Source organism: Erythrolamprus reginae, chromosome 3, assembly GCF_031021105.1.
Source record: "Erythrolamprus reginae isolate rEryReg1 chromosome 3, rEryReg1.hap1, whole genome shotgun sequence".
In the NCBI taxonomy this organism is placed as follows: domain Eukaryota; kingdom Metazoa; phylum Chordata; class Lepidosauria; order Squamata; family Dipsadidae; genus Erythrolamprus; species Erythrolamprus reginae.
This window is the reverse complement of record NC_091952.1, coordinates 2341386-2366267: the sequence shown is the minus strand read 5'-3', so window position 1 is coordinate 2366267 and position 24882 is coordinate 2341386. Positions and strand designations below refer to the sequence as shown.

The following is a 24882-nucleotide window of genomic DNA, read 5'->3' as shown; positions in this document are numbered from 1 at the left end:
TCTTCTTTCAGCATGCTTCCAAAGGTAGTGAAAAAGTTTATGAATACTACACTTGGGAAAGTCTTGCCTGGCATGGTAAGTTGGGGGACTTTGAGTTGGGATGTGGTTGGGATTGTTAAGTTATGCATGGGACCAGTAATGGGGGGGAGACACAAGGGGCGTAGTAAGTTTATGCACTTTTTATTGAATACAGTGATACCTTGTCTTACGAACTTAGTTGGTTCCGAGAGGAGTTTCGTAAGGTGAAAGGTTCGTAAGATGAAACAATGTTTCCCATAGAAATCAATGGAAAAGCGAATAATGCATGCAAGCCCAAAACTCACTCCTTTTGCCTTAGGCCGTTGGGAAACCCCACTCCAGACTTCTGTTGCCACCGAAGCAGCTGTTTTTGCGCTGCTGGGATTCTCCTGAGGCTCCCTCCCTGGGAAACCCCACCTCTGGACTTCTGTGTTTTTATGATGCTGCGATTTCGCTGAGGCTCCCTTGCTGGGATTCCCTTCATTTTTGCCGGAGCTGCTTTGAATCCCAGCGAGGGGAGCCTCAGCGAAATCGCAGCATCGCAGAAACATGGAAGTCCGAAGTGGGGTTTCACATGGAGGGGAGCCTCAGGGGAATTCCAGCAGCACATAAACGGGCACTTCAGCTGGCAATGGAAGTCCAGAGGTGGGGTTTCCCATGGAGAGGAGTCTTCAGCTGGCAATGGAAGTCCGTAGGCGGGGCATCCCAGTGGCGGCAGCGGCTTGGGTTCATAAGATGAAAATAGTTTGGAAGAAGAGGCAAAAAAAAATCTTAAACACCGGGTTCGTATCTCAAAAAGTTCGTATGAAGAGGTATCACTGTACTTAATAGTTTTTTATTGTCATTCCTTCTCTAGTACCTAAGTATGATTCTTAATTACTTTTAAAATAGGAAATTATTAAATAGTATGTTTTAATATACAAATCCAATTAAACCTTAAACCTTTTACCCATACACGCTTTAATCATTTTCATCATCATCTAGAACTGAACTTCTATAGCAATTCAAGAAAATTGAGCTACTTGCCTAATCTGTTATCATACTGAAATTTGTGGGTTCAGTACAAAACCTTAAAATGTGCTCCTCAACAAATAATGCTGTCTATCATTTGTCCTTTTTGTAGCTACTCAAATAATGTGAACTTAATCAACTGAAAGAGAGTCCAAGCACCTATCTGAAAAAATATCTTGGTCGGCAAGCCACTCCCACCCAGTCACATGGCCTTTAAGCCACCCCCCCTGGTCACATGAATGTCAAGCCACTCCCACCTGCTCACATGGCCAGCAAGCCTCTCCTACCCAGTCACATGACCATCAAGCCAGACCCAGAAAAAAGCCACGCCCACAGTGTGGCAGTAAAACCTTTGGCAGCCCATCATTGCATGGGTCCCTGGGACCTTCCTGCCTGAGGTTCAGCTAGCCCATCTCTGCTCAGAAGACAGCAGAGTCAATGAGCCCCATTGCTGAGCCGGCTTGCCCTATGAAGTGATCGGTTTTCAATTTCTTATTTTATTTATTAAAATTGTTTGCCATCCATCTCGCCACAAGGATTGGTTGCAGGAATTGGGCAAGTCTAGTTTAATGAAAAGAAAGACCAGGGGAGACATGATAGCAGCCTTCCAATATCTTAGGGGGTTGCCCCAAAGAAGAGGAAGTCAACCTATCCTCCAAAGCACCTGAGGGTGAAACAAGAAGCAGTGGGTGGAAACTAAACAAGGAGAGAAGCAACTTAGAACTAAGGATAAATTTCCTGACAGTTAGAACAATAAACCAGTGGAACTACCTGCCTCCAGAAGTTGTGAATGCTCCAACACTGGAAGTTTTCAAGAAGATGTTGGATAACCATATCTCTGAAGTGGTGTAGGGTCTCCTGCCTAAGCAGGGGGTTAGACTAGAAGACCTCCAAGGTCTCTTCCAACAACTCTGTGGCTGTTGTTGTTGTTATTGCTATTGCTATTGCTGTTAAGAACTGGGCATGGCTAGTTTAATGAAAAGAAGAACCAGGAGAGACATGATAGCAGTCTTGCAATATCTCAGGGGTTGCAACAAAGAAGACGGAGTCAACCTATTCTCCAAAGCACAAGGAGAGAAGCCACTTAGAATTAAGGAGAAATTTCTTGACAGTGGGAATAATTAACCAGTGGAACAACCTGACTCCAGAAATTGTGAGCGCTCCATTACTTGGAGTTTTAAAGAAAAGATTGGACAACCATTTGTCTGAAATAATAATGATAATGATGATGATGATGACGACAACAACAACAACAACAACAACAACAACAACAACAACAGAGTTGGAAGGGACCTTGAAGGTCTTCTAGTCCAACCCAAATGGTAGAGGGTCTCCTGTTTGAACTAGAAGACTTCCATGTTCCCTTGCACCTCTGTTGTTGTTGTTGTTGTTGTTATTGTTGTTGTTATTATTATTATTATTATTATTATTATTATTATTATTTAGATTTGTATACTGCCTTTCTCCGAAGACTCGGGGCAGCTCCATTTCCATTCTGACATCAATGAAATAAATAAATCTGCATTCAAATGTTGCATTCGATCCCCACCTCTTGGGTGGTCCAGCTGCAACCACACCTGCTGTTCTTGTCCAACAATCTCTCCTTTTTCCTTCCCTTCCAGATGTGTCCAGCCGCAGACAATGTGATTGCATTTATGGAGACGAAAATAGAAACCATGTTTGGTGAGTGACTTTGTTGCAGGAACTGGGCTATGGCTCAGCTAGTGAAGAGAAGGGTCAGGGGAGGCAGGACAGCTATTTCTCCACATTTCTCCACTGGGTATCTTGGTGATTTGGCCATTGGGGATTATCTGGGTTTGTTGTGGTTTGCAAACCATAATTTTTTTGCTTAGTGTGGCCACTTATGAGTTTTTGCAGGCTTCCCAAGTTCAATTAGGGGCTCCTAAGAGTCACATCAATTGTTCCTGTTTTGAGGAAGGATATTTCTGAATGCGGACATCCCCATCTTCATTTACATCGCTAATAACATCATCTGCGACTGGTGAAGACTGTACATCAGGAACATCTGGGACAACTATCTGAGAGTCAGGTTGCGCTGTACCTTGAACATCTTTAGGAAAATAAACTGATGTGTCATTACTGTGTATCCTGGACCAATTTGTATCTTCCTCAAATTTTGCTGAATTGGAAACAATAGCTCTGTAATTAGAGTCAGTAAATTTATTAATACTTGGAACTTTCATCAAAACCTATACATCTCAGTCTTTGTGCCACTGGACCACCCTTCTTTCTTTGAGCCAGTGGAATATTAACCATGGCATACGAGCCAAATATGTGAAGGTTTTGAATGTCAGGCTTCTTCCCATAAAACATATAGAACGGAGTTTGTTTTAACACACTGCTCCAAGTACGATTAACAAGGTAGTTTGCATACCTTAATGCTTCGCCCCAATAAGCATTATCGAGATCAGCGTCTTCTAAGAGACAGTGATACATAGTCTGTAGAACACCTTGCCTTCGTTCAGCAATCCCATTGTGGACCGGAGTGTAAGGGGCTGAAGCTTGGTGCCGTATTCCTTTACATCTCATCCAGTTCTGGAATCGCTGAGACATAAACTCACCACCACGATCACTTTGGATTCTTCTGATACGGACACCGAATTGATTGAAGACCTTTGCAGCAAAGTCTGTAAAGATCTGAAACGTCTCTGATTTCTGTTTCATTAGATACACAAAGCCATATCTAGAAAAACTATCAACAATTGTTAAAAAATACTTATTGTTACCCCTAGTAGGCCAAAATGGACCGACAATGTCGGTATGAACCAAATCGAAAATGCGTGAAGACAAACGAAGGGCATGTTTAGAAATGGGGGCAGCCTTTGATTTAGATTTATTACAAACAAAACAATCAAGATAAATAGGACAATTACTATCAACTTTGAAACCGTTCACGCACTCAGGCATCTTAGATAATACATCATAGGAAGCATGGCCCAAACGTCGATGCCAACGGTGGATGCACCTAGAATGAAAAGGTTTCTTTTTTAGTAAAGGTTTAGCATTTGCAACATTATGCGGAACAGCTTGTGATTCATTGGCTTTATGAGCCTCTGATTTTATAATAGCAGCAGGTTTTCTCTCTGGGCCTGCGCTTTCATGTTTTGGAACGCTCATACTTACATCTACCAATGAATGAAAGTTCGGCTTGAGGTAGAAAACACCACCAATCGGAATGGCATGTGCGACAACAGTGCCATTTCTAATAATGTGGATATCAGAGTTCAATAGCATTGCTTTGTAGCCTAAGTCTTTGTTTAGGCGATGAAGGCTGAGTATGTTGCTTTCAGAATTTGGAATGTAGAGAACGCGTGGAATCGTCTGGTCCAGTTCATCTATGTAGATTGTTCCTTCTCCTTCGACTCGGGATAAGCTTTTTGAGAATCCATACACCTCCTTAATGTCAGATTCACGTAATTCCGTAAAGAGTTCTTTTTTGTGAGTAATATGAAAAGCAGCTCCACTATCTATAGTCCATAAACGTTTTGTGTTGTACTCACAATTTAAGTCAGGAACGTTTTTCTGAAGCACAGTATTGATTTTTGATTGTGATTTGCTTCCGGAACCTCGTTGAGCTGACCTATAGGTACTGGAACCTCTGCGTCTACTACCTGTGGAACTTCTTCCTCTATTCTGGGCAGGATATTGAGAGCGTTGTGGATCAGCAGATTGAGAGCGTTGAAAATCTGATCTTCTGGACTGGTTACTCCTTTGTTGGTAACCACGACTCACTGGAGATCTAATAGTAATGAATCTGGGTTTCCGCATTCGTTCCATAATGATTTCTTCTTCGGTCAACATTTGGCAAACTCTGGTTGTAGTGCGTTGAGGTATGGGTATTCTAAGGCACTTCGTGATAGCTTCTTTCCAGTTCTCATTTAACGACGTGAGGATTGCAGTAGTCATTTGTATATGGTCAATATTGTATCCTCTTTCGATCAATTCCTTCTGCATCGCCAAGAGCTTCGACAAGTGTGGAGCAATTTTCTCTCCAGGTTTTAATTTCGCATTAAAAAAATCAGTGAACAACAGGCATGTGCCCTCAGGAGAGATAGTGCGGTACAGTTCATCGAGCGCGGTAATTATGGCGTTTGCAGTATTGGCAAGAGAGAATCTGATAGATAAATCTGTAACTAGAGACATGAGAATCAAAATGGTCGCTCTTCTGTCTAAGGCTCTTTCCTCTTGTGTCCAGAGTTTGTTTGGCGGGTTGAATACAATGGTGTCAACCCCTTCTGCAGCTAATATCAGCGTGATCTGGTGTAACCACGTCTTATAATTTTGCCCATTATTTTGAAGTTGAGACTCACCTTGCAATGGTGACAAGGTAGAGAATTGTCTTGGAAATGCAGCCGGCATCTGTTGTTGCAGTTGAGGGTGTGGTGCCAATAATGGCTGAGCTGGTTGAAGTGGGATTTGCGCCGGGTGCACGGGTGTAACAGGAGCTTGGGGTGGTTGTACCTGTGAATATTGCACCCCTTGATCTGGTTGGGGTACCTGCTGAAAAAAGTTCTGTTGAGGTACAAACCTTCCCTTGCTTGCAGAATAAAATTGTTCTGCTGAAGCTTCTTTATTCATTTGAAAATGTAAAAAAGAATCTTTTTGGCGCGAATCAACATTTCTCTGATCATCTGATAACTTATATTGCTTCAAACGGTCACTAGATGGCGCTCCTGAATTCTCTGGCAATAAAACGACATTTTGATGCAGTTGCTTAAGTTGTCCACCAGGTGGCGCATTTTGGGTCTGGCTTGGAATTGAGCCAAATCCCAGAGGAAAAGTTAAACTGGGTGTTTTCACAATTTGGCCACTGGGTGCTGCTGCATCTAGTTCCTTGAATGCTAGGAAATGCGTGGCCTCATCAGACTGTCTCTGGACAGAGACCATCTTTTTCAACTTTAATGATTCATGTATTTTCCCTTCACAGTATTCTACTTGTGCACTTCTTATCCGGCTCAGTTTCTTTTCATTGACAATAAGTTGAGAGCTGTAGAACTGGGCAAGATCCTTTTCAGACTGGCTAAGATCTTTTGACTCTTTATCCAGTTTCAAATCTAATAAGCATTTTTGTATTTCAGCAATATCATGCTTTAAATCATCTGCCAAGGACTTAGTAATTTGGATATTTATGTCATCTTCTAAAAGGTTGCTCTCATATAAAGTTGGCTTAGACATGAAACTTTGTTGAAATTTAACTTTTGGCTTCGCTCCTAGCTGTTCCGGTAGACTAGGATTTACAGCTATCTCTGCCTGGAAATGTGGGCTAATTGCCCTTGCTTCACCTGTTTGATTTACAGACTCAGTTAAACTAAGCAAGTTAGTAACTTCACTTATCTGTTCGATGGATGTCTGCTGAGTTGAAAAATTACTTTGAGCGAGGCCCGGCAGATGTTCAGACGGAGTCGGCATGATGCTTTGAAGTTCAGAAGAAGAAAAATCAAAAGCTTGCTGCCGCCGTTTCTTAGCAGGCATATCAGCCTGATTAAATTAAAAATAAAAATAAGCAAACCATCCTCTGCTACCATGTTGGGGATGGATTTTAAAGCAGGACTTCAGCAGGCAGGAACCATAGTGAAAACAAACTTTATTTTATAAACAGAAATAAGTCCATTGAGCCAGCTGCGCTTTATCAAGCAGCTTCTAACGAAAACATGGCTGCAAGCACACAAGAAGGTTAGATTAGAATGTGCTCGCTCACATAAGCAAGCGGATATATATATAGGAAACAGAGAAAGATAAGGATTGTGGGAGTGATGTAAGAGGGGGTGTGATCAGAGCAAATAAAGAAACACAGCAACACTTTAACTAAGGAAAGTCTCTGTTGGCTGGCAATCTCAGCATGATACAACTTTTGTATCTTTTTTAAAAATATTGTTTGTTTTTTTCAAATACAACATAAAAAAGAAAAGACATACACAGAAGCATACACATACAACATTTGGGAAATGAAAGTTTCCCCACTTTTTAGGTGTTTGATCAGAGAATTTTACTTCTTTCACATATTATTAATTTTACAATTCTTTTATTCGACGTGTTGCTTTGTGTAAATTTTTATTTATTTCTTTGTTGCTCTTTTCTTTAGCCAATCATAACATTTTGCCCATATTTTATGGTAATCTGAATCTTCTTTTCCCTCTAATCTTTTAGATAACCTGTCCATCTCCGCACAGTCCAATATTTTTTTAATTATTATATTTTCTTCCGGTGGTTTGTCTATTTTCCATTGTTGGGCATATACTATCCTGGCAGCTGTTAGTATGTGTATAACTAAATATCTTACCTCTTTTTCAATTTTTTTAATTAAAAATACCCAATAAATACAATTCTGGTTTTTTTTCAATTTCTTCTTTTACTATTTCTTTTAACCAGTTTGTTATTTTATTCCAGAATTTTTTTGCTTGTACACATGTCCACCAGTAGTGGCTCCTATGAGTCACATCAATTATTCCTGTTTTGAGGAAGGTTTTCTGAATGGGGACACAACTTTTGTATCTTTTCATAGAAAAGAAACATTTTGGGGATAACAGCACAGTGTGCTATGAAGTGGTCGAAGAACCAGGGGTCTTCCCAGATTACAATTTAATCCCGCTCAAGGTAAGAGTGGTGGGCTACCCTCTTCATCATTTTCACCCTACATGGTTGTTAGTACTATGTACAAAACAGTTGGGTTGGCAATATATAAACAAGCGAACTATGAATGTCTGTATGTATTGAAGTACTATAGCTTTAAGAGGTACTGCTGCAAATAGCTATGCACTTGGGCAAAAGGAATCCTCAATCTGCGTATTGTATTAGCAGCTTTGTGTTAGCAAAAACTCCAGAAGAGAAGGATTTAGGGGTAGTGGTTTCTGACAGTCTCCCAATGGGTGAACAGTGCGGTCAGGTGGTAGGGAAAGCTAGTAGAATGCTTGGCTGCATAGCTAGAGGTATAACAAGTAGGAAGAGGGAAATTGTGATCCCGCTGTATAGAGCGCTGGTGAGACAATATTTGGAATAATACTATGTCCAGTTCTGGAGACCTCACCTACAAAAAGATACGGATGAAATTGAACGGGTCCAAAGATGGGCTACAAAAATGGTGGAAGGTCTCAAGCATAAAATGTATCAGGAAAGACTTCATGAACTCCATCTGTCTAGTCTGGAGGACAGAAGGAAAAGGGGAGACATGATAGAAACATTTAAATATGTTAAAGGGTTAAATAAGGTTCAGGAGGGAAGTGTTTTTAATAGGAAAGTGAACCCAAGAACAAGGGGGCACAATCTGAGGTTAGTTGGGGGAAAGATCAGAAGCAACGTGAGAAAATCTTACTGTATTTTACTGAAAGAGTAGTAGATGCTTGAAACAAACTTCCAGCAGACCTGGTTGGTAAATCCACAGTCACTGAATTTAAACACACCTGGGATAAACATAGATCCATCCTAAGGTAAAATACAGGAAATAGTATAAAGGGCAGACTAGATGGACCATGGAGCAAACTCTACTCCCTTCTAACACTGATGATGCAAACTAGTTAGGTAATGAAATGTCTGCAAGAGAAGAACCAAGCTCTGACAGCACCAGGACCCCCTGTTTTGAATTCTAAGATCTTTAGAAATTATTTCTCTAAGGTGTTTGACCCAGGGTAGAGCCTGGGTGGCGCACTTCGGCTATCTGCTAGCTGTAGTTCAGCAGTTCAAATCTCACTACCAGCTCAAGGTTGACTCAGCCTTCTGTCCTTCCAAGGTGGGTCAAAAGAAGACCCAGATTGCTGGGGGCAAGAGGCGGATTCTGTAAACTGCTTAGAGAGGGCTGTAAAAACATTATGAAGCAGTATATAAGTCTAAATGCTATTTCCTTTCTTTCTTTCTTTCTTTCCTTCCTTCCTTCCTTCTTTGCTTCCTTCTTTGCTTCCTTTCTTCCTTCCTTACTTGGTGGGTCAAATGAGGCCCCAGATTGTTGGGGGCAAGAGGCTGATTCTGTCAACTGCTTAGAGAGGGCTGTTAAAGCACTAGGAAGCGGGATATGAGTCTAAACACTATTGCTACTTGGCAGAGTGAGTGTCATCTATAAGTTCATGTCCATTCAGCTTGTATTTTATGTTCTGATTTTTTTGCCAAAGTTTATGGTTTATGCTTTTTTATCTTTTATTTATATTATTTATAAATATACTATACTATACTATACTATACTATACTATACTATACTATACTATACTATACTATACTATACTATACTATACTATACTATAATATAATATAATATAATATAATATAATAATACATTTATATTTATATTTAATTTTTTTTGCCAATGTTTATTCTTTCTTTTCTAGGTTAAATTCCAACCTAGTAATGGACAAGTCATAGAAGTCCCACCAGATCCAGTCCCTGAAGACCTGCCTTCAAAAGAAGAAGGGAAAAATGCCGTCTACATCCCCGTGTCTGTCATAAACGTTGCAATGACATTGACAGATGGCTTGTTCAACTCTGTTATTGCCCAAATTGAGGTGACTGAAGAACCGATTCCTTGATTCTGGGTGAAAAAAGTCATTTTGGATTCCTTGATATGATGCCTAGATCTTTATAATTCCTTCCCAAATCTAGATTTTTAAACAAAGGAATTGGTGTGTGTTGATGATATTTATTTACTCAGCTGAGGTTCTTCCAAGTTGATTCTCATGGGAAATAAGCCTTGCCTATCTTGGGGTGAGAGGGCATTGCTAGAATAGAATAGAATAAAATAGAATAGAATAGAATGGGGTAGAGCAGAGTACAGTAGAATAGAATAACAGAATAGAATAGAATAGAATAGAATGGCATGGCATGATATGGCATGGCATGGCATAGAGTAGAGTAGAGTAGAGTAGAGAAGGGTAGGGTAGGGTAGAGCAGAGTACAGTAGAATAGAATAACAGAATAGAATAGAATAGAATAGAATGGAATGGAATGGCATGGCATGGCATGGCATGGCATAGAGTAGAGTAGAGTAGAGTAGAGTAGAGTAGAGAAGGATAGGGTATGGTAGAGCAGAGCAGAGTAGAACAGAATAACAGAATAGAATGGCATGGCATGGCATGGCATGGCATAGAATAGAATAGAATAACAGAACAGAACAGAACAGAATATGATAGAATAGAATAGAATAGAATAACAGAATAGAATGGAATAGAATTCTTTCTTTGCTAATAGAATAGAATTCTTTGCTATCTTTCATTAGCCTCTTTCATTTTTGTGACTAACCCAAGTATTTCTCTCCTTACCCACTTTTTTTTTGGTCAGGGTTCTGCTCCTATGACTGACCAGCTAAAAGAAATATTGCCAGATGTAAGTTTATTTGTGTGTTTGGGGACCTTGCAAGAACCTTGACATGTTTTCAGAAGGATCACTCTATCCACTCTCGACCTCTCCCGATTCCTAAGAGGTCAGTAAGGGGCCTGCATAAGTGCACCATAACATAACATAAGTAGAACGTAGTAATAGAAAGGATAATAAGACAGTAGGACAGGGACATTAGGCACGAAAGTGCACTTATGCACGCCCCTTACAGACCTCTTAGAAAAGGGGAGAGGTCGATTGTAGATAATGTAAGGTTGCAGGTTTTGGGGTTGGGGGAAGCAACAGCAGAATCAGGTAATGAGTTTCAGGCGGTGACCCCTCTATTGCTGAAATCGCATTTTCTGCAGTCAAGTTCTGAGTGATTTACATTCAGTTTATATCTATTACGCGCTCTTGTGTTGTTGTTGGTAAAGGTGAAGTAGTGATTGTGATGTATGATTTTATGAACAACAGTTAAATCAGTTTGGAGACCATGGAGCTACATAGTCAAGGTCCTTTTGAAGGGTAGAAGTATTGTCAGTGGTATTAAATCATCAATTAATATTTTCTTTCACTGCATACGTTGATGAAGGTAGTTTTTCAAACATGTTTGCAGTTTACAGCAGTCTGATTTTTAAGGATGTTTTATTTTCTCCAGGCTGACTTACCTGCTGGAAAAGAAATGAAAATCGAAATATCTCAGAAAGCGAACGTCACGTTTACTGTGTCGCCGACCGGAAGCCACATGGCCACCAGGATCAAAGCCGCATTCTTGCCTGTCGAAAATGGCACTGAGCTCCTCTCCATAGACATGGTAGGCCATCGTTTCGTAGGGGTCCCTTTGCCAGAGAGCAATAGTCCTCACCTGTCTTGGATCCCCTCACCGTCCCCAAATAACCTATACGGGTGATGGCGAACCTTTTTTTTCCCTTGGGTGCCAAAAGTGTGTGTGTGCACGTGGTATTGGGAATTTGGGAGACGTAGTTGCATGAGGGATATCTGCCTGTAGCCATAACAAATTCCTTCTAGATGGTCAAGGTCGTCCTTTGTCTTTGCACTCCTCCACCTGCACGGAAGGAGATGGGTGGATTCTTGCCAGAGTGGCAGCTGAAGATTGGTCAACGTGATGGACTTGCGGGTATGGGGACAAGGGCTTGGACTTTCAACCGGGTGGAGAAACCCCTGGGGCTTCAGATTTGGATTTTTGCCCAGATGTGCCAACATGGCTCTGCTAATAAATTGGGACTTTGGGGAATATTTTGCCTTGGACTCTGGTTTGATTTCTGAAGCTATTTGGAAACCCTTGCATAGAATCAAATTCATGGGAAGTTCTACTATTGCTTTATAAAACCCTAGTAAGGCCACATTTGGAATACTGCAATCAATTTTGGTCACCACGTTACAAAAAAAGATGTTTATTTATTTATTTATTTATTTATTTATTTATTACTTAGATTTGTATGCCGCCCCTCTCCGAAGACTCGGGGCGGCTCACAACATGTAAAAACAAATCATAAGCAATCAGACAAATTTAAAATATTTAAATATTTAAAAAACCCATATACTAACAGTCATACACACAGACATACCATGCATAAATTAAACGTGCCCAGGGGGAGATGTTTCAGTTCCCCCATGCCTGCCGGCAAAGGTGGGTTTTAAGGAGTTTACGGAAGGCAGGAAGAGTAGGGGCAGTTCTAATCTCCGGGGGGAGTTGGTTCCAGAGGGCCGGGGCCGCCACAGAGAAGGCTCTTCCCCTGGGGCCCGCCAACCGACATTGTTTAGTTGACGGGACCCGGAGAAGGCCCACTCTGTGGGACCTAATCGGTCGCTGGGATTCGTGCGGCAGGAGGCGGTCTCGGAGATATTCTGGTCCAATGCCATGAAGGGCTTTAAAGGTCATAACCAACACTTTGAATTGTGACCGGAAATTGATCGGCAGCCAATGCAGACTGCGGAGTGATGGTGAAACATGGGCATACCTAGGTAGGCCCATGACTGCTCTCGCAGCTGCATTTTGCACGATCTGAAGTTTCCGAACACTTTTCAAAGGTAGCCCCATGTAGAGAGCATTACAGTAGTCGAACCTCGAGGTGATGAGGGCATGAGTGACTGTGAGCAATGAGTCCCGGTCCAGATAGGGCCGCAACTGGTGCACCAGGCGAACCTGGGCAAACGCCCCCCTCGCCACAGCTGAAAGATGTTGTTCTAATGTGAGCTGTGGATCGAGGAGGACGCCCAAGTTGCGGACCCTCTCTGAGGGGGTCAACAATTCCCCCCCCAGGGTGATGGACGGACAGATGGGATTGTCCTTGGGAGGCAGAACCCACAGCCACTCCGTCTTATCCGGGTTGAGCTTGAGTCTGTTGACACCCATCCAGGCCCCAACAGCCTCCAGGCACCGGCACATCACTTCCACCGCTTCGTTGACTGGGCATGGGGTGGAGATGTAAAGCTGGGTATCATCCGCATATTGATGATACCTCACCCCATGTCCTTGGATGATCTCGCCCAGCGGTTTCATGTAGATGTTGAATAGCAGGGGGGAGAGGACCGACCCCTGAGGCACCCCACAAGGGAGAAACCTAGGAGTCGACCTCTGGCCCCCCACTAACACCGACTGCGACCGGCCAGAGAGGTAGGAGGAGAACCACTGAAGAACAGTGCCTCCCACCCCCAGCCCCTCCAGCCGGTGCAGAAGGATACCATGGTCGATGGTATCGAAAGCCGCTGAGAGGTCAAGGAGCACCAGGACAGAGGATAAACCCCTGTCCCGGGCCCGCCAGAGATCATCCATCAACGCGACCAAAGCGGTTTCCGTGCTGTAACCGGGCCTGAAACCCGACTGCCGGGGACCTAGATAATCGGCTTCTTCCAAGGACCGCTGGAGCTGGAGTGCCACCACCTTCTCGACAACCTTCCCCATAAAGGGAAGGTTGGAGACTGGACGATAGTTGTTAAGTACGGCTGGGTCCAGGGAGGGCTTCTTGAGGAGGGGGCGCACAAGCGCTTCTTTATAGAGTGATGGAAAAACTCCCCTCCCCAAGGAAGCGTTGGTAATCTCCTGGGCCCAGCTCCGTGTCACCTCCCTGCTGGCCGAAACCAACCAGGAGGGACACGGATCCAGTAAACAGGTGGCAGAACTCACAGCTCCAATGGCCTTGTCCACTTCATCAGGTGTCACCAGATCAAACTCTTCCCAGACAGGTGGACAAGTACGTGCCCCAGTCACCTCGACTGACTCGTTGTCAGTCGACTCTGTTTTACAATTGGAGTCGAGGTCGGCTCGGATCCGAGCGACTTTATCAGCGAAAAACATGTTAAAGTCCTCGGCACTACTCTGTAAGGGCTCCCCAACTCCCCCCTGATTAAGAAGGGAGCGGGTCACCCTAAACAGAGCGGCCGGGCGGGATTCCGCTGATGCAATCAAGGCGGCATGGTACGCGCATCTTGCCGCCTTGAGCGCCACTTTGTAAGTCTTAATAAAAGCTCTTACAAGTGTTCGGTCGGATTCAGACCTACTCTTCCTCCATCGCTTCTCTAGACGTCTCTTCTGGCGTTTCAACTCCCGGAGCTCCTCGTTGAACCATGGAGCTCTACGGGGTCTAGCGCCTCGGAGAGGTCGCAAAGGCGCAATCCGGTCAAGAGCCTCCGCTGCGGCCTTGTTCCAGGCCTCCGCAAGAGACTCTGCCGAACTGTGGACAAGTGCCTCTGGTATAACCCCAAGCGCCGTCTGAAAGCCCTCAGGGTCCATCAGGCGTCTGGGGCGGAACATCTTAATTGGTTCCGCCTCCCTGCGGGGAAGGATTGGAGCCAGGAAGTCAAGCCGTAGTAGAAAATGGTCTGACCATGACAAAGGCAACGCATCTAAGCCCCTTAGTCTCAGACCATTACTCAATTGCTCAGAAAGGAATACCATGTCAGGTGCGTGTCCTCCCTCGTGAGTCGGACCCTGAACTACTTGAGTCAGGTCCATGGCTGTCATGGTGGCCATGAACTCCTGTGCCAACCCAGAGGTTTCGCCGAGTGACGGCAGATTGAAATCCCCCAGGACAGTAAGTCCGGGGAACTCCACCGCCAACCCGGCTACTTCCTCGAGTAGCACAGGCAGGGCTTTTGACACGCAGCTGGGAGGCAGGTACGTGAGAAATAAGCCCACCTGAACCCCTAAGTCCAACCTCATCAAGAGAGACTCGCAACCTGCAATTTCCGGAGCAATGAGTCTACGCAGGCAAAGGCTCTCCCTGGCAACAATAGCCACTCCTCCCCCCCTTCCCTGGGGTCGAGGTTGATGCCATATCTGAAACCCGGCTGGGCAAATTTCAGAGAGAGGAACACCTCCCTCCGGGCCCAGCCAGGTTTCAGTAATACAAGCCAGGTCGGCCTCCTCATCCAGGATCAGGTCCCGGATGAGGAGAGCTTTATTTACCACCGACCTGGCATTGAGCAGCAGCAACCTGAGTCCAGGGCCAGAGTTACACTCATCACCAGTACCCAAGATTGGGTTCACAGAGCCGGAACAAGGGACCGTTATTAAGCAACGGTCCCTCGTTCCCCTGGAACGGCTAACTCTGTGACCCCCGCCGTATCTGTTGAAAATGACTGCAAGTTTTGGGTCTGGCTATTCTAGAGAAAAGAAAGTCTTGGGAGGATATGATAACAGTCTTCCAGTATTTGAAAATCTGCCACAAAGAAGAGGGAGACAATTTATTCTCTCAAAGCATCAGAGGTCCCTTCTAGTTCTCTCCTCTCCTCTCCTCTCCTCTCCCTTCCCCTCTTTCCCCTCTTCTCCTCTCTTCTCTTCCCCTCTCCTTTCCTCTCCTCCCCCTTCTCCTCTCCTCTCCCCCTCTCTTCTCTCCTCTTCTCTCCTCTTCTCTCCTTGTTTGTTTATTTATTTATTTAAGTTGAAAGGGACCTTGCAGGTCATCAAGTCCAACCCCCTGCTTAAGCAGGAAACCCTACAGCTTCTTCTTTCTTCTCCTTTTCTCTCCTCTCCCTTCCCCTCTCTCCTCCCCCTCCTCTCCTTTCCTTTCCACTCCTCTCCTATTTGTATTATTTCTATTTCTATTTTTATATTTCTGTTCTGTTCTAGCCAACCTAGCCTAACCTAGCCTAGGAGGATTTCTCCCACGGAGTGACTCCACACTGGCAAGTCCCTTAAATCTCTCCTGTCCTTAAGTCAGTGATCTTACCAACTCCCGAGGCCCATCCATGTCTCCATCTTCTTTCTGTGTTTCAACTGTAGGTGCAGGAATGCGGTGCCAATTTTGGCATAAAAGAGGAACGGCTGGCCATCTCCCTGGACTCAGGATCATGCAGGTACTAAAGACCCCAGCTGAAAGACCCCAATTTCGGTCACAATGGTCCATGTCCCAAATGACGAACCCAACTAAAACCTGCACACTCAAGACTGCCAATGTCTCAATGCAAAACTTTATTGGGTACATTATTTCTGTACCATTGAAAGAAAAACCAGCCTACCTGATCCCCACACAAACCTACAATGTGCAGGCCACATTGTCCAATTGAGTGTCATTGTATTGTTATGAGAAAAAGCCTCTGGTCTTTGGCTGACACCTACAGATGTGTCCTTGGCTCCCATAGCTCTCCTTGGAGTCTGGAGGCTGAGTTCCTTCTCACCCTTCCCTCTCCCCTAGTTCTTTGGCAAGTTCAGAAGCGACAATGGTTGCAATAGCATAAACACACATCGAGCTTGACAGACATCTTTGTGGTTGTCAAAGTCAAGCTCTTTTTGACTATGGAGACTCCATTGCAGACCGCTTTGTAAGGCTGGTGTGTCAGCAATAGCATTTATAGCAATAGCACTTAGACTCATGTACCGCTTCCTAGTGCTTTTCCAGCCCTCTCTAAGCAGTTTACAGGATCAACCTCTTGCCCCCAAAAATCTGGGTCCTCATTTGACCCACCAAGGAAGGGAGAGCAGGAGGGAGGGAATAAGGAAGGAATAGCAATATCACTTATAGCAATAGCATTTAGACTTATATACCGCTTCATAGTGCCTTCCAGCCCTCTATAAGTGATTTACAGAGAGCAAGCATATCTTCCACCACAAAATCTGGGTCTTCACTTTACCCCCTCGGAAGGATGGAAGGCTAAGTCATCTTTGAGCCGGTGGTGAGGTTTGAACTGCTGAACTACAGCTGGCAGTCGGCTGAAGTAGCCTGCAGTGTTGTACTCTAACCACTGCACCACCCCGGCTCTCCGTCAGCAGATGGAGCAGATAAAGAGATGAAGGTGGATGTGATGAAATTGCAAAGTAGTTACGTTCTCTACTTCCTCTTCTCCCTTCTTCTTACAGGTCAATGGAGATTTCTTCCCCTGCTGGAGACGTAAGCCTGAAGCTATTTTGGATACTGGGCATCACGCGTTTAAGAGTAGACTTATCCAACCGACTGGTGATGGGTTTGGGGTTCTGGGAGATGGCTTCATAATGGTTTAATAACCTGAAAAAGTGGTGAATCTAGTCTGAGTTGGTTTGGGACAAAAATTTATTCTTCCAAGCTTTTGAGCTCAGGCTGTAACCCATCATCAAGGAACTTCTCTCTCTCCAGTGGGTTGTTCTACATTTGGTTCCTGGTTGTGTTGCAGATTTTAGTTATTAATTAAACTGCTTGTTTCTTGTGTCTCTCACATGCTTGGATCCAAAGTATCTGATCGGCTGGTGGTAAATCAGCATTGACTGACAAAGAGCTTGTTTCCTGGGTTTCAATCATTCCCCTAGCTATTTTTTGTCCCTGCTCAGCCAACAATTGTAGTAGCTGTGAAATCGAATGCATGGCCTCGTTTGTTGCAATAGAAGGCCCAAAGCTTTGAAGAATTCTCAGTTTATTGTTCAGACAATTCAGACAGTTCAGACAATTCTCAGTTTATACCATATATATAAGCAGGCTATTTATTCCCCTTTTATCCGTTGCCTGACTAGTGTAATGTAAAAAAGAACTTTTCATAATCTTCATGAATAAGGGACATGGTCTCTTTTGAATTACAGTCCACTTTGGGTCCAACATCACATATTTATAATGTTCTTGCACAACTGTTATAAGAGATGTCATTTCCTTGGAGTCATAGCTTCCTTTCAGGCCCCACCAGCCATGGGATAGAAACATAGAAACATTAGAAGATTGATGACAGAAAAAGACCTCATGGTCCATTTAGTCTGCCCTTATACTATTTCCTGTATTTTATCTTTGCCCACATTTCTTCAACACTCCGTGGCTTGCATTGGCTGCTGATCAGTTTCCGGTCACAATTCAAAGTGTTGGTCATGACCTTTAAAGCCCTACATGGCAATCGACCAGATTACCTCTGGAACCGCCTGCTACCGCACGAATCCCAGCGACCGATAAGGTCCCACAGAGTTGGCCTTCTCCGGGTCCCGTCGACGAAACAATGTCGTTTGGCGGGCCCCAGGGCAAGAGCCTTCTCTGTGGCAGCCCTGGCCCTCTGGAACCAACTCCCCCTGGAGATTAGAACTGCCCCCACCCTCCCTGTCTTTCGTAAACTACTCAAGACTCATTTATACCGCCAGGCATGGGGGAGTTGAGATAGCTCTTCCCCCTAGGCCATTACAAGTTATGCACGGTATGTTTGTGTGTATGTTTGGTTTTATAATAGGGGTTTTTAGTTATTTTTTATTATTGGATTGTACATGTTGTGTTTATTATTGTTGTTAGCCGCCCCGAGTCTGCGTATAGGGGCAGCATACAAATCCAATAAATTATTATTATTATTAAGTTTAAGTTTAAGTTTAATCAGATTTGTATGCCGCCCCTCTCCGCAGACTCGGGGCGGCTCACAGCAATAGCAATACAATGTAAGACAAATCCAATATTTAAATTAATTTAAAAAACACCACAAGTTAAAACCAATCATACACACTAGCGTACCATGCATAAATTTTATAAGCCTAGGGGGAAGGAACATGTCAATTCCCCCATGCCTGACGACAGAGGTGGGTTTTAAGGAGCTTACGAAAGGCTAGGAGGGTGGGGGCAACTCTGATATCTGGGGGGAGTTGGTTCCAAAGGGTCAGGGCCGCCACAGAGAAGGCTCTTCCCCTGGGTCCCGCCAAACAACATTGTTTAGTTGACGGGACCCGGAGAAGGCCAACTCTGTGGGACCTAACTGGTCGCTGGGATTCATGCGGCAGAAGGCGGTCCCGGAGATATTCTGGTCCAGTGCCATGAAGGGCTTTATAGGTCATAACCAACACTTTGAATTGTGACCGGAAACTGATCGGCAACCATGCAGACTGCGGAGTGTTGGTGTGATATGGGCATATCTGGAAAGCCCATGATAGCTCTCGCAGCTGCATTCTGCATGATCTGAAGTTTCGAAACACTTTTCAAAGGTAGCCCCATGTAGAGAGCATTACAGTAGTCGAGCCTCGAGGTGATGAGGGCATGAGTGACTGTGAGCAGTGACTCCCGGTCCAAATAGGGCCGCAACTGGTGCACCAGGCGAACCTGGGCAAACACCCCCCTCGCCACAGCTGAAAGATGTTTCTCTAATGTGAGCTGTGGATCGAGGAGGACGCCCAAGTTGTGAACCCTCTCTGAGGGGGTTAGTGACTTCCCCCCCAGGGTGATGGACGGACAGATGGAATTGTCCTTGGGAGGCAAAACCCACAGCCACTCCGTCTTATCCGGGTTGAGCTTGAGTCTGTTGACACCCATCCAGACCCAAACAGCCTCCAGGCACCGGCACATCACTTCCACTGCTTCGCCAACTGGACAAGGGGTGGAGATGTAAAGCTGGGTATCATCTGCACACTGATGATACCTCACCCCATGCCCTTGGATGATCTCACCCAGCGGTTTCATGTACATATTAAATAGTAGGGGGGAGAGGACCGACCCCTGAGGCACCCCACAAGGGAGTAACCTAGAGGTCGACCTCTGACCCCCCACTAACACCAACTGTGACCGACCAGAGAGGTAGGAAGAGAACCACTGAAGGACAGTGCCTCCCACTCCCAACCCCTCCAGCCGGCGCAGAAGGATACCATGGTTGATGGTATCGAAAGCCGCTGAGAGGTCAAGAAGCACCAGGACAGAGGATAAACCCCTGTCCCGGGCCCACCAGAGATCATCCATCAGCGCGACCAAAGCAGTTTCCGTGCTGTAGCCAGGCCTAAATCCTGACTGCTGAGGACCTAGATAATCGGCTTCTTCCAAGGACCGCTGGAGCTGGAGCGCCACCACCTTCTCAACAACCTTCCCCATAAAGGGAAGGTTGGAGACTGGTCGATAGTTGTTGAGAATGGCTGGGTCCTGGGAAGACTTCTTGAGGAGGGGGCGCACAAGTGCCTCCTTGTAGGGATCCGGGAAAGACCCCCTCCCCAAAGAAGCGTTGACAATCTCCTGGACCCAGCTCCGTGTCACCTCCCTGCTGGTCGAAACCAGCCAGGAGGGACACGGATCCAGTAAACAGGTGGCGGAACTCACAGCTCCAATGGCCTTGTCCACTTCATCAGGTGTCACCAGATCAAACTCTTCCCAGACAGGTGGACAAGTACGTGCCCCAGTCACCTCAACTGACTCGTTGTCAGTCGACTCTGTATTCTAATTGGAGTCAAGGTCCGCTCGGATCCGAGCGATTTTATCAGCGAAAAATGTGTTAAAATCCTCGGCACTACTCTGCAAGGGCTCCCCAACTCCCCCCTGATTAAGAAGGGAGCGGGTCACCCTAAACAGAGTGGCCGGGCGGGATTCCGCTGATGCAATCAAGGCGGAATGATACGCGCATCTTGCCGCCTTGAGCGCCACTTTGTAAGTCTTAACATGTGCTCTTACAAGTGTTCGATCGGATTCGGACTTACTCTTCCTCCATCGCTTCTCTAGACGTCTCTTCTGGCGTTTCAACTCCCGGAGCTCCTCGTTGAACCATGGAGCTCTACAGGGTCTAGTGCCGCGGAGAGGTCGCAACGGCACAATTCAGTCAAGAGCCTCCGCTGCAGCCTTGTTCCAGGCCTCAGCCAGAGACTCTGCCGAACTGTGTACGAGTGTATCTGGAATAACCCCAAGCGCCTTCTGAAAGCCCTCTGGATCCATCAGGCGTCTGGGGTGGAACAGCTTAATCGGTTCCGCCTCCCTGCGGGGAAGGATTGGAGCCAGGAAGTCAAGCCGCAGTAGAAAATGGTCTGACCATGACAAAGGCAACACTTCTAAGCCCCTTAGTCTCAGACCATTACTCAGTTGCTCAGAGAGGAATACCATGTCAGGTTCATGCCCCCCCTCATGAGTTGGACCCTGTACTACTTGGGTCAGGTCCATGGCTGTCATGGTGGCCATGAACTCCTGTGCCAGTCCAGAGGTTTCACCGAGCGACGGCAGGTTAAAGTCCCCCAAGACAATAAGTCTGGGGAACCCCACCGCCAGCCTGGCTACCTCCTCGAGTAGCACAGGCAGGGCTTGTGACACGCAGCTGGGAGGCAAGTACGTGAGAAACAAGCCCACCTGGACCCCTAAGTCCAACTTCACCAGGAGGGACTCGCAGCCCACAATCTCTGGAGCAATGAGTCTACGCAAGCCAAAGCTCTCCCTGGCTGTAATAGTCACTCCTCCCCCCCTTCCCTGGGGTCGAGGCTGATGCCATATCTGAAACCCGGCTGGGCAAATTTCAGAGAGAGGAACTCCTCCCTCTGGGCCCAGCCAGGTTTCAGTAACACATGCCAGGTCGGCCTCCTCATCCAGGATCAGATCCCGGATGAGGAGAGATTTTTTATTATTATTATTATTATTATTATTATTATTATTATTATTATTATTATCAACATCATTATTATCATCATCATTATCATCATCATCATCATCATCATCATCATCATCATCATCATCATCTTAGGATGGATCTATGTTTATCCCAGATTGTTCTTGTGCTCTTTTCCCCCCTTGCCATTATAGGTAGAACCAGCCAAAGATTTTATGAAAACCATCATGGATGGTTGGATGCCACATGCCAACGGTAAGAGTTTGAGACCCTGGAAAGAGTAAAGAGAAGAGCGACAAATAAGATTAGAGGACTGGAGGCTAAAAGAGATGATGAACAGTTGGAGGAACTGGGCCGGGCTAGTTAAATGAAAAGAAGGACCAGGGGAGATATGAGAGCAATCTTCCAATATCTCAGGAGTTGCCAGAAAGAAGAAGGAGTCAAGCTATTCTCCAAAGCACCTGAGGGTAGAAGAAGAAGCAATGGGTGGAAACTAAACAAGGAGAGAAGCAAGGGTGGGCAGGAAGTGGAATGGCATGGAATGCAGTTCCACCAATGGAAATGGACCTGCGTCCATCACGGCCAGTCGTGCATGCAAGATTTGGCTTCTGTGCATGTGCAGAGGCCAAATCTCACTGTCTCAGCCAGCAGCAACAGCTGCACCTGCCCAAGGAGCCACAGGACTCTGGGGAGGTGGCGCCAAGGCAATTTCCACGCAGGAAAAGCCCCACGGCCTTTCCCAGGGCAACGTCGATCTGGCAATGGGGGCAGGGAGAACAGGAAGGGGATCTGAAGCTTTGTAGTGGGATGCTGAGCAGAGCTGGGCTGCCCCTGCCTTCATGATTTAGCTTTACTAGATAAATGGTCAAAGCAATGGAAACTGCAGTTTAATGTTTCCAAATGTAAAATAATGCACTTGGGGAAAAGGAATCCTCAATCTGAGTATTGTATTGGCAGTTCTGTGTTAGCAAAAATTTCAGAAGAGAAGGATTTAGGAGTCGTGATTTCTGACAGTCTCAAAATGGGTGAGCAGTGTGGCCAGGCGGTAGGAAAAGCAAGTTGGATACTTGGCTGTATAGCTAGAGGTATAACAAGCAGGAAGAGGAAGATTGTGATCCCCTTATATAGAGCGCTGGTGAGACCACATTTGGAATACTGTGTGTTCAGTTCTGGAGACCTCACCTACAAAAAGATATTGACAAAATTGAACGGGTCCAAAGACGGGCTACAAAAATGGTGGAAAGTCTTAAGCATAAAACGTACCAGGAAAGACTCAATGAACTCCATCTGTATAGTCTGGAGGACAGAGGGAAAAGGGGGGACATGATCGAAACATTTAAATATGTCAAAGGGTTAAATAAAGTTCAGGAGGGAAGTGTTTTTAATAGGAAAGTGAACACAAGAACAAGGGGACACAATCTGAAGTTAGTTGGGGGAAAGATCAAAAGCAACATGAGGAAATATTATTTGACTGAAAGAGTCGTAGATGCTTGGAACAAACTTCCAGCAGACGTGGTTGGTAAATCCACAGGAACTGAATTTAAACATGCCTGGGATAAACATAGATCCATTGTAAGATAAAATACAGTACAGGAAATAGTATAAGGGCAGACTAGATGGACCATGAAGTCTTTTTCTGCCGTCAGTCTTCTATGTTTCTATGTTTCTATCTTAGGCCGCGGTGATGGGGCGGCCGAGTGAGTTGTCCCATCGCCATGGTGAGGGATGCCTGCTGGGGTGTGGGGGAGCACAGCTGAGCGGCCGGAGCTGGGGAGGGGAGGCATCGCTTTTCAGTTGCTGCACATGCACAGAAGCAAGGAAATGCCCAAAATTGGCAAAATGGTGTGCATGCTTCAGTACTTTTCCAAAAAGGAACTAGACCTTGGGGGTTTTTTTCCTCCTTGAAAATGTTTCACTTCTCATCCAGGAAGCTTCTTCAGCTCTAGGAGAACTGAACTTAGAACTGAAGATGCTTCTTGGGTGAGAAGAGAAATGTTTTCGAGGAGGAAAAATAGTTTAAAGAGTCCACTTGACTTTTGGAAAAGCACTTTTGGGACCACCATGATCTTGACGATAGAGAATCTCTACAGACACTTTCCTGGATGGGAAAGGAGAGACAGGTGGGTCCAACAGCTGCCTCCTTTTTTGCAGGTGTCCTGAGTAAGAATGTGATTCCTCTCCCAAGCCTGTTGGGGTTGCTGTACAGTGACGGCGAAACCACACTCAGTTTCGGAGAGGTCAGTTGATGGAACCCCAATTGTTTGTCTGTGGGTTGAAGAACCTTTGCTGTCCAGATGGTCAAACTGCTCCTCCTCCTCCTGTCTCTACCTCCCTCCCTCCCTCCCTTCCTTCTTTCCTTTCCTCCCACCCTCTCTACCTCCCTCCCTCCTTCCTTCTCCACCTCCTCCTCCTGTCTCCATCTTCCTTCCTTCCTTCCTTCCTTTCCTCCCACCCTCTCTCCCTCCTTCCTTCTCCTTCTCCACCTTCTCCTCCTGTCTCTATCTTCCTTCCTTCCTTTCCTCCCACCCTCTCTCCCTCCTTCCTTCTCCTTCTCCACCTCCTCCTTCTGTCTCCATCTTCCTTCCTTCTTTCCTTCCTTCCTTCCTTTCCTCCCACCATCTCTACATCCCTCCCTCCTTCCTTCTCCTTCTCCACCTCCTCCTCCTGTCTCCATCTTCCTTCCTTCCTTCTTTCCTTCCTTCCTTCCTTCCTTTCCTCCCACCCTCTCTACCTCCCTCCCTCCCTCCTTCCTTCTCCTCCTTCTCCTCCCCCTCCTGTCTCCATCTTCCTTCCTTCTTTCCTTCCTTCCTTTCCTCCCACCCTTTCTCCCTCCTTCTCCTTCTCCACCTCCTCCTTCTGTCTCCATCTTCCTTCCTTCCTTCTTTCCTTCCTTCTCCTCCTGCTCCTCCTCATTTCCTCTCCACAAATCCCACTCCCTTCTACCACTGATGATATTCCCTAGGTAGGTCATGATACGTCTGCAGGAAAACAACCAAGCTTAGAGAGCGCCAAGGACCCAGTTCATCCCTGAGCTACAAAGTTTCTCTTATATCAGTGCAGTGGTGTAGCTGTCTCCTTGGTCTCTCCATTTTTCCTCTGGTGGTCCCAGTATAGCCAACGTTTTGGACACAAAGGGAGGAGAACCATCAAATTGGTGCAAGAAAGTGTTGGGGGTACAAATGAGAAATAATCACTTTAATTTTCCAATCTTCGCAGAACGTGCTGGTCTTTCACGTGATGATAGAGACGTACGATGAAAGTGAGTTGGCGGAGCGAATGAGGCATTACCAAGAGAAGCTCAAACCACCCAAATAGGGCAGGCGTGGAGGTCTCCATTATCAACGCATCCAGATGTTGCTCGTTCAGATGTTGAATGGAATGAAATCAACCGAATTCACACACCAACCGAGAAGATAAAGGCAGCCTCCTTGTTAATGTCTCTTAATAATTCACATTTTGGGGGGTAAACTATTTTGAGGTGTGGTTAATTGGGAAGAAGAACACAAATTTATACAATAGATGAATACCTAACCCACCCACCTCAATTTCGTGTTCCAGGAATCTGGATGGTTGAGGGATCCTCTCTTCTTGCCTTTCCTCCCTGTTGAAATGTCTACTCTGCTAAGTCCTACTCTCAATAGTAGCAACTCACTAGGGCATTAGGGCGACTCTTGTCTACATTGATCAAATAAAACATTCCAATTTCTTCTTCTGCATTTCTTGGTTTTGCTTTGGACTCGCATCTCTTGAGGTTCATCAGGACATTATTCATCCATCCATCCATCCATTATTTTGAATTGAATTTAT

At 45.5% G+C, this 24882-nt stretch overlaps 1 protein-coding gene across 1 annotated transcript; it reads left to right on the top strand.

Moving 5' to 3' along the window:
- The first annotated feature begins 12 nt into the window (after window positions 1-12).
- On the top strand, window positions 13-24390 carry LOC139163464 (BPI fold-containing family B member 6-like). Its single transcript, XM_070744263.1, has 11 exons — window positions 13-75; window positions 2652-2712; window positions 7553-7644; window positions 9363-9536; window positions 10309-10353; window positions 11003-11158; window positions 15590-15663; window positions 16664-16694; window positions 21270-21330; window positions 23227-23312; window positions 24292-24390. The coding sequence occupies exons 1-11, from the start codon at window positions 13-15 to the stop codon at window positions 24388-24390; spliced, it is 942 nt and encodes a 313-aa protein (XP_070600364.1).
- The last annotated feature ends 492 nt before the right edge of the window (window positions 24391-24882 follow it).

What these genes read in the sequence shown, in the direction of transcription:
- LOC139163464 (XM_070744263.1), top strand. Translation starts at nt 13, where the DNA reads ATGCTTCCAAAGGTAGTGAAAAAGTTTATGAATACTACACTTGGGAAA. An exon ending in ACAATTTAATCCCGCTCAAG is followed by an intron (nt 7,645 to 9,362) that starts GTAAGAGTGGTG and finishes TTTCTTTTCTAG; the next exon opens with GTTAAATTCCAACCTAGTAA. An exon ending in CCACACTCAGTTTCGGAGAG is followed by an intron (nt 23,313 to 24,291) that starts GTCAGTTGATGG and finishes CAATCTTCGCAG; the next exon opens with AACGTGCTGGTCTTTCACGT.